The sequence below is a fragment of the Cibotium barometz genome, chromosome 45 (assembly GCF_041138505.1).
Source record: "Cibotium barometz isolate CiBa-2024 chromosome 45, ASM4113850v1, whole genome shotgun sequence".
Classification (NCBI taxonomy): domain Eukaryota; kingdom Viridiplantae; phylum Streptophyta; class Polypodiopsida; order Cyatheales; family Cibotiaceae; genus Cibotium; species Cibotium barometz.
The window spans coordinates 43,294,482-43,304,881 of NC_141090.1; the positions used below are offsets into that span (position 1 = coordinate 43,294,482).

The window sequence follows — 10,400 nt, forward strand, 5'->3', positions numbered from 1 at the left end:
ACATACAAATACATGCTAAGGCTAGAAGGGCTACTCAACTAGAAAAAATTTTGATACACGCTACGCGCTAGGGTTTCAGTGAATTAATGATTCGTCCCTGAGGTGAGCTCTCTTTTTTTTTTTCCTCCTCTACTGCTGGCTAGGACATGTCTTTCTTTCTGCTACTCTAGGGTCTCAATGCATTGATGATGTGCTCTCCTCTGCATGTTCTCTTGCATGTGCCAAGCCTTGAGAGAGGCAATGATGCCTTGAGATGCTACCTCTAAAAAACCGCAGATGCACGCAATGTGGGCACCTATGATCTATGCGATCCTTGAGAGGCAATGATGCTTTGAGATGGTTGGAGACGTTACCTCTAACAAACCTCAAACAAACAGCAGATACACACATTGTGGGCACCTCTGGTGTGTGTTGAGCCTTGACAGGAAATGACACTTGTTATTGAATGCTGCACTAAAACTAAAAGGTTGAATGCCATTGCTAATACTGAATGTTACCCAAAGATAAAGTTGAGGTGGTGTGACAGTCCTCCATTTGTCATCATCTAGTCAAATAGGCATGAATCTTTAGGTATCAAACTCTAGGAGCTTGATATTACCTGAAGCTTGTTAAACTTGAAGCTTGATACCTGAAGCCTTTTAATAAACTTGCATATATATTCTATTATTGACTAGGTTAGGTAAATCCAACTAGTTGACTCACATAAACTTCTTCCTCTATGAGTCCATTCAACAAAATTTTGATGTCTAACTGGTGTACTTTCCATCCATGATGGGTTGCTAAAGTAATAACAAATTGGATAGTGCTCATATAAAAAGTGGGAGCAAAAGTTTCATCATAATCAATCCCTTTTTTTGCCTTTTGCAACAAGTGTGGCCTTGAATTTGTCAACGGATCCATATGCCTTTATGTTTGGCGGCCAAGCAAACCACGTAAGTGCCGGGTCTTGATCGAACACTAACACTTTTGGCGATCCTGTTGGGGAGTGGTACGCTAGGTAGGGAGAGTAGGAAGGTAGAGGTTAGTTCTACATAAGAAGCTTGATGCATGCTCTCCTGTAACACTTTTGATGTAGAAGAGCTAGTCTAGGTAGATCACGAGAGGGAGTATCCTCGCGTCAAGAATGAGTGCTAGGGAGGTATATAGTAGTGCAATGGATAGAGCATAGAAAATGAGGGAAGCTCAAGCAGAGTGAGTGGTACCGTCGCAGGTAGTTGGAGGCTTTAGGAAGGCAAAATGATTGCCCCATATTACAATGCCATCAGCAGCAGGAAATGTAAGAGGCAAGGCCACAGAGAGAGGTAAACCCAGCAGGAACTGATGCAGTGGTGAATATGGTAAAAGTGGATGAATGGGCAAGAAAACAACAGGAAAACCCATATTGCAATGCCATCATCAGGAAATCCAAGAGGCAAGGCCACAGAGAGAGGTAAACCCTACAAGAACTGATGCAGTGGTGAATATGGTAAAAGTGGATGAATGGGCATGAAAACAACAGGAAAAGCCATTAGTGGTGGTGATAGCTATGACAAGGTCTCAAGGACTTCTCAAGATAGTGAGGCAAGAATTCCGATCTGGAACAAAAGCTGAAGCCAGAACAGTGGGTAGGGCAACAAAGGGTCCAAGAGAAAATCACCAAGCTTATGCAAAGTGCGCTAGGAATGGTGCAGACAATGTAGGAAAGCCCGCTCCTATATGAGCATGTTGACATGGATACACAAGATAAGCCTAGTCAAAAAGGGAAGACATTAGGTGATGTTCAGATGATTGAAGAAAGGGTGCAGAAGTGCCAACTAGAGCCCATTACTGCCCAGATTAGTAGAAACACCTTGCAAAAGAAAATGGAAAGGAATTTGGACTAAGTTTGGATAGGAAAAGGACAAGGGAAGGTTAGGAAAAAGAAAATGAGAAAGTAGAAAAAGTGTACATAGGCCAGAGTATGCCCAGTCATAAAGCAAGGAGTAGCAACCCCATGGAGAAATATGATATGTGGGAGGATCTCAACAAGATGAAGCTGAACATCACGTTGGATCAAATAGGGAATCTGGTGCCCAATTACAGGCAAAAGCTGCTCCAGGCCATAGTGCCAACTGAAAGATCAGCGCTAGCAGATGCCCGCACAAGAAATGGAGAATTTGACCGCAGAGTGCACAAATGTGAAAACATTCTAAGACTATGACATAGCCGTTTCCAGAGGTGACCTTAAAAATCATAGGGCAGATAGTGTCAAGGGTCATGGATGGAGGATCATGATGAGTAAATATAATATCAAATAGCCTGGCAAAGAAGCTAGGAATTATAGATATGCAACCTACTCTGTTCGAGATATGGATGGCCAATTAGAGAAGACTCTGACTAGTTGGAATCACCAAGGGAGAACAAATTGACTTGGCAAGATGTATGTTCACTGCAATGTTTATAGTCTTGAAGATGATTGAGATTGCGGGTACATATCCCATGTTGCTCTGGGAAGACTGTGGCTTGAAGTGGGAGAATCAAACACAACTAGGATACGGATAGGATTACAATCCAGAGAAGAAAAAAGAAGGTGTGCATCTCAGTTGCAGGGAGGACAAGTTAAATCTGGCCAGCCGACCATTGCATGCAAAAGGCTTAAACTACTTGGAAGAGGTGGAAGATGACGAGGAAGAATAGATCCTGAAAGAAAATCCAGATCTGTTGTGACTCTTTGAAGTAGATATTGAGCGGGGATTGTACAGAACAATTCAAAAGTCCTGGTCACTCATTCTGAGGTGCTGATGAATGAAAAAAGTATAGAGGAAGATGAGGAAGACACTCAGGATAGGATAGCAGAAATACAAGCTGAGCAGGAGAAGGCCATGGTTGCTCTCAAGCAGGAAGAAGACCAATTGAAGAGACGTAATATCAAGGTCCAAGAAGATGATCTTGAGGAAGTAAACCTAGGAGATGATCAAGAGCCCAAAACAGTGAGAGTCAGTGTAAAACTGAATCAAGAATTCAAAGGAAAACTCCTGGAGCGGTTGAGATCCTACAAGGATGTGTTTGCATGGAGCTACTATGACATGAAAGGAATTGATCCCAGCTTTTATCAGCACAAGATCAATCTGAAGAAGTATGCAATTCCTATCGGACATCATTAGGGAAATTATGAGCTCATTTTGGGGCCTTCTAAGGAGTTTCATGCTCTTTCTCTCTCTAAAAAATCGGGCCATGGTGGGTCCTATCAATCTTATGTCAGAACCCCTCCATGCGGCATATCATTGTGAGAAGCCTATGATGAGTAGATTTCAAATATACAATCTCCGACAACTTTCAAGTAGTAATGCTCAAGATACACCACAAACAAGATTTAAGATGCCAAAATGTAACGTTATATGCCACATAATCACTTTTGAAACCACTTGTTGGGGAGCTTCACTATCCTATGTTAGAACCCCATCATGTTACATACCATTGGAAAGATCTTGAAGAGTACATTCTAAATCTACCAACTCTGAACATTTTGGGAATGATATACTCAAATTTCACTGTGGCTCCATTTTTTAGACAGAGAAAGAGGGCATGAAACTCCTTAAGAGGGCCCCAAAATGAGCTCATAATTTTCCTAATGAGAGTAGGTCTAATTGATAGAGCATAATGGCTATCACCCATAGTCATGAATCGTCCCTAAGAAGAATGGGAAGCTCAAAGTCTGTATAGTTTACCGAAAACTGAATGCCTCCACCATGTCGGATCCATTTCCTCTGCCATTCATAGATTCTCTATTGGATGTTGTAGCAAAGGACATGAGACATACTCATTTTTGGATGGGGTATAACCAGGTGCGCATGGCTTCGGAGGATAAGGAGAAAATAGCCTTTGTAAGAGAATGGGGGGGATTTTGCCTTCAATGTGATGACTTTTGGGCTAAAGAATTCTCCAGCCATGTTCTAGAGGATGGTGCAAGAAATATTCTACAAATATTTAACCACCTTCATGAGGGTCTTCGTGGACGACTTCAATGTGTATGGAAAAAAAGAAGACCACATAAAGCACCTGATGATGTGTCTGGAGAAGTGTAGAACAGCCAAATTAGCCTCAATCCAGCTAAGTGTGCCTTTGTTGTCCACAAGAAGATCTCTATTGGGACACATAGTGTCTACTGAAGGACTAGCAATAGATTTGCCCAAAAGTCAAGATCATTGTAAAATTACAGCTGCCCAAGAATGCCAAGGAGCTAGCCAGATTCCTGGGATTGATCAAACGGCATAATAGATTCATGATGTTCATTTGCAGGACGTGCCAATACCCCTGTGCAGTCTGACCATGAAGGATGCATAATATGTATGGTCAGGAGCCTGTCAGAAGGCGTTCCGAAAGCTGAAGTGGATAGTGTCATCAACACCAATTCTTCAACGGCCAAATTTTGATCATGCGTTCCATGTATTCCACCATAGAGAGGAACTATTCCTTCATAGAGAAGGCATCACGGGGATGATCTACTCGATCAAAAAATTCAAGCATTATCTGTTAGGTAATGTCTTTGAATTTCATATGGACCATAAAGCACTCTTATATCTGGTGATGAACAAATGAGACCTGCTAGGAAAATTAGCCAGATGGATGACGTTGTTACAAGAGTTTGAGTTCACCATCAAGCACACCCCAAGAAACAAACGTGCAGTGGGAAATTCCTAGTCCAGACTGGAGTCAGGAGAAACTCCATATGGGGTGGAGGATAACTTCCTAGATGCTCACCTCTTCATCATAGACGGAGAGAGACAGCTACGGAGAGAGACAGCTCTTCACATAAATGGATACACTAACATGAAGTTTCAAAATACCCAGGCAAGGTACTGAAATCACTGTTTATGTCATACACACTTATCTTATCCACTCTAAGAGTGGTTCACATGCACACTTACACACACATATTTAAGTCCTTTTAGAGGCTGTTCACATAAGCAGGTACACTAACATGAAGCTTCAAAATACCCAACAAACCCCCCTTTGAGGAAGCGAAGGTGGGAGTGTGATGAGGAACCTTCACTAGTCAGGAATACAAATATGGCATTGTGGCATATGCTACCAAAAGGTGTAAGGATACCCATGAATGGTTGGGTCATGTAGAAAATATGTTCCCCTAGGAACAAATCCTACTTGGGATCTCCCTTCTTTGAGTCCTATTCCCGAGTGAGTGAAGAAAGCAAGGAACAAATCAAAGCATACATCATAGCATCCATCCAATAGGCAAGCATGCAAGCTACTACCACAAGAGCTCAAGAGATTAAAATTAAAATTATGATCATGGAAATATGTTCCTTCTCACTGCTCCAAAATGATTATATACAAAGCCTCATGTTTACAATATTCAACTACTATCCAAGGAATGTCTAGGGCGGCTCAAAAGCTAGTAAATCTAATTTCATGGGCCATGTATATAGTATCGAAATTACACAAGTTGTAAGCTTGGTAAAATAGTGATCAAACATGATATATACACAAGTTGTAAGCATATGGTAAAATAGTGATTTTAACCACCATGATATTACACAAGTCAGCAGGTGGCAGCATCTTTTAGGACCTCTTGCAAGCCATTGGCAATGTCGAGCACAGAACACTACATTTCTCCAGTTCAATCGATAAATGCGGATCGAGTCTAACTCGACCACACCCTTTTGGCAGATAAAGCCGTGTCGGTGAGCCTTGGTGTAGAATGGGGGGTGCCAGCCTTCCCAAGGGATACCTCGAGATTAAGAGTGCTCCATCGGCCAGAAGGCTCTCAAGTCTCCTCCTTGATCATCGAGATGGGCGATTGTTGCTCAAGGAGGATAACTCCCTACTGCGGAGGTTGTTCTACCTTTTGTGCAGATTGAGGGAGAGACTCTGTAAATGTTGACTTATAAGCCTAACAAACTTGTGCTGGGAGGTTGTTCCACCTGTTACATAGATTAAGGGAGAGACTTTGTAAATGTTCTCTATTATGAAGACTTGCTCTTACGAACCATTTACCCACCTTTTTGATGTTGATAATGCCTCACCCTCCAACTTTCTAGATGCTCTATTTGATTTTGGCTTGTTTGCTATTCCGAACTAAGCTTTTCAAAAAGGTGTCTAGTCCATCAATCACCTATTTTATGTTGATAAACTCCCCACCCTCCAGCTTTCTTCAGATGTTTCATTTGATTTTTGCTTATTTGCTATTCCAAACTATACTTCCCAAAAGATTTCCAAGCCTTTCTAGTTATTTCTTTGAGGATCTCCAATAATAGAGGAAATAAAAGACAATAAGACAATGACCACCACAATTCTATTGATGATGATAACCTTCCCTTGGAGACTAAGATATGGATTGGTTCAATGGGAATCCTTCTTTTCAACCAGGTTATGTAAGGTCATTGGAGACTTCAACTCCCATAGGGATTCCAAGGATTGTGAGGATCTATCCTTCTTTAGAAAATGGATTTATATTTGTTGTTGAAGTTTAGTGATATTTTTGTTCACTGCCTAGATGATACATTTCTCCCTTTTAATCAAAGACCCTAAAGTTATGCAAAAATCAATGACACTATCCCAAGCATTCATGAACTTACCATCATTCCCATTGAGCATGAGGGTAGTATTATTTGCAAACTATTACAGACAATGATGTTTGCTTGAGGGAAGAACAATAATTTCTGCCTACCCCATGCCTTGCTTCTATTGGAGCAAGGTTATTCATAGCTATATCAAAGGGTAGAGAAGAAAGGGAGCATCGTTGACTTACAAGTTTTCTCAAACAAATTAACGAGGTTCATTCACTTCTATAGGTGATCTAGATTATAACTTGACCATGACAATGAACTGCTAATACCCAAAGCAAGAGGTTGAATGGTACAGATGTGCATGGCTCTCATCAATAGTGATTATCGGAACATGGTTCAAGAGGCTATTGAATGGTGAACTTCCACTCTCTTCAGCAACTAGATGCCTATCACATCAAGGATGAGGACTTGGATGAAAGAGAACAATCATCATTCATTAAAGGGCGGCAAAAAAGTGGCATCAATATGGTGCATTGTAATTTTATGAAAGATTTTATGATAAATAAATGGTGCATTATAATTTTATGATAAATAAATGAACTAACTAAGGTTATTGGATGTGCTAAATGATTATTTCTTGCCTACTTTTGGAAATGGGGGAAGTTGTTTTTTTCTCATAATGAAGAATGTCATAGATACACTAGAGAAAAATTATGACACTTGGTGTCAATGAAAGTCATGCTGAGATGGGACATTGTTTTACGAGAAATGCACCATTAAATGATGATGTGATGTATGGCCATGCATCATGGATTGACTTTAAAAAAAAGAATGTGAGTATAAATCATTATTACATGTGCTCATCACCAACAAAATGAGCATTCTGTAGATAGTTCAGTCGAACTTGGATTGGGAAGAAGCGATTGAACATCGAGGAATGTATACAATGAAAAAGATGGTGTAACTAGGTCAAACATGCACAATTGTGAAATGGATATAATGAGTGGATAATGTGAAAAGGGATGGGGAAGAGAATGTGCGGTGTCGATGGCAAAAGAAAGAAAGAAAAAAAAAATGGTGAGATGGCCACTAGAGCTGAAAGCATAGGATGGAGCATATGCAAGTAGTAAAGAGAAGGTTAAAGCGACAAACTTGCAAGAGGTGGTGCAGCAACGTCACAAGTGTAAGGCCATTAAGTAAAGAAGAAGCAAAGGAGAGTTTAGTGTTTGAGGGAGGGTCCATGGAGTATATACTGCATTGCATTGCATTGCTGCTGCTGATGCAAGGATATGGTGGGACAAGGAAGTATTGCAATGATTGGGAATCGGTTTGTTTTTGTTTTTGTTTTTTTTTCTTGGAGATCACGCTTGGTTGGGGTCTCCAGTCTTTTACTCAAACCTTGATATTATTCAAAGAAAGAAAGAGAGAGAGAAAAAAATGTTATTATTATTATTAAATAATGAAACACGTCTTCTTGGAGAAGCCTGAGGTTTTTGCCACCATGATAATAAAAAGCCTCCCCCTTCTTCTTCTTGTTGACTCAAACCTGTCTTCGCGTCGTATGCTTCTACTGCCCAACCACCATCAAGATATGGATGTAGGTAGCTCTTTATTAGGCCGTTGTGGGTTGTGGGTGCCGGCCTGTTCTGCATAGGCTATGCATACATCAGCTATCAATCATGGCTACCCAGACCACCTCCGCCTGCCATGCCGATGATGTAGAGAAGCTTGTTAATGCTAGTAATCTTGGCTGGCATGGTGGAGTTGATGTCGCCACTTCAATCGACCCACATATGTGCGAGCGTACGGAGGAAGATGATACCTTGCCCTCCAATCAAGCTGGTCAATATGCCTTTGATGCTGGTGGTGATTTGTACACAGTTTTGGCGCAAAGGTTGGATTATAATCATGGCAGCAGCTTTTCTTCTGCGCCCGTGAAGGTCCCCTGCAAAGCATCCCGCCCTTTGAGGAGTTTTGTTGAGGATTGCGTTAATGCCCCCCCTCATGAGGTTGTAGCTCGCCAGCATATTGCTGCAAGAAGCGAGGTGGTAGCTTTCTCTATGGTTGAAGGCATCGGCAGGACACTCAAAGGCAGAGACCTCACCAATGTCCGGAATGCTGTGTGGAGGAGCACAGGCTTCTTTGGCTAACCTCTCCCATCAATACAAATTGTATTTGTGTTTGAGTGCCTCAAAGGAAGTGGGAAAAAAAAGCTTACCATGAATTGAAGAGGCAAGAAAACCACGTGCATACATAGGCATGCTAAAAAGCCAACATAGAACTAGTCACCACCACCAAAATGTACTACAACCTTCAAGTGACTCTGTTGGAAATGATGAATGCTAAGAAGTTTACTCTACAAGCATCAACATTCAATCCAATTGTGACATGTATATATATATATATATATACATATATGAAGAGTTCATTTGATATTATGCTTGTAAGAAGCTCGTACATATATTATATTTTTGAATGGTTGGTACTAATTGAGGTGAAGCATAAGTTAAGCACTTTTGTTGCATGGACAAATGCATTCATTAAAGAAAACCAAAGATTAATAAAATGTGGTAGAAGGGATTGAAGGTGGATAATGTTGTCAAAGCTAGTTAAAAATGGTCAATGCACTTTATTAACAAAGCACATGCAAGTTCTACTCACTCCAATATTAAGCAACTCCACAAAGTAACACTTTTGTTCCTCTAAAATTCAATATATAATAAGAGCTTGTGCGCTTGGGTATTTCCTTTATTTAAGGGCCTAGGTGGTAGTCAAAATCTTATCTCATTGAAGTACATTTTGGAAAAAACACTTGGATCAATTTCAAAGTAACGGGTCTAAGTGCTAGCATGTACATGTTGTAGGTAACTCTCCATCTTTTGTGCAATGTAAAATAGAAGAAGGCATGCTAAATAGCTCAAGCTATTTTAGCTATTCCTAACTTAATCATTAGACACTAGCTATAAGAATGTTTTTCAAATAACCATACATTGGGATACCTAAAAGGTATCCCAATGTAAAAGGCATCTAAATCCAATATTTGTATAAAGGCAAGATTAGATAGGATTAATGATTTATAAAGAGATCATGCATATGGTATTTAGAGGGATGTACTGTGTATATATATCCTTCAATTACTATAGTACTCTCTTCCTCAAGATGAAACTAGTTGCACCCTCTTCTTTAACCTACACTAGATTCACTTTTGTGTTTGCAACCTCTTTTCCATTGACACTCTCACGTTCCACTTCACCATTATCCCTCTTTTTGACACCTAGGAACCTTGAGGCTCTCAACAAGGAGACAATAAGTACATCAAAAGAAGCCAAAGAAGTGGTTGTCCCTATAGCAAAAATATTTAAATATTATTGAGTAAGTAGTAAAAGTCTTGCAAGGAATCAAATAACAAGTCTTGGTTATCACAAAAAAGATTCAAATAACAAACCTTGGTTATCACAAGGAACCAATATTTAAATGTTATTGAAAGTAGTAGAAGTCTTCCAAGGAATCAAATAAGTAGTAGAAGTCTTCCAAGGAATCAATGGAGAAGTAGTAGAGGTCTTCCTAGGAATCAATGAAGAAGTAGTAGAAGTCTTCCAAGGAATCAATGAGAAGTAGTACAGGTCTTCCAAGGAATCAATGAAGAAGTAGTAGAAGTCTTCCAAGGAATCAAATTCGTAGAAGTCTTCCAATGTGCATTTCCTTTCTCGGCTTCATTCATTCTATACATCATAATAATATGAAGTCTTCCAATGCGAATTTCCTTTCTTGGCTTCATTCATTCTATACCTCATAATAATATGATGGCATGTGCAAAGTTAAATCTTGATGTGTATTAAAAGCTAAGTTAGTTGAGTGCTTACCCCATCAAGGCACTTAGAGGCCTTTCTTCTTGCTTGGGTACGAAAATGATAG

General features: G+C 40.1%; 1 protein-coding gene across 3 annotated transcripts in view; it reads left to right on the plus strand.

The window, feature by feature from the left end:
* The window catches only part of LOC147612794 (protein S40-7-like), a 34,437-nt gene extending 25,658 nt beyond the window's left edge, over positions 1-8,779 (plus strand). Inside the window, exon 3 of one of the 3 annotated variants that reach the window (XM_086783407.1) lies at positions 8,367-8,779. In XM_086783407.1, coding sequence (XP_086639533.1) covers positions 8,367-8,635 — 269 coding nt within the window. In that variant the 3' untranslated portion in view covers positions 8,636-8,779. Of the gene's footprint in view, positions 1-5,646 lie in introns of all 3 variants that reach the window. The other 2 variants (XM_086783405.1, XM_086783406.1) reach the window with 2 other exon arrangements.
* Positions 8,780-10,400: the final 1,621 nt, after the last annotated feature.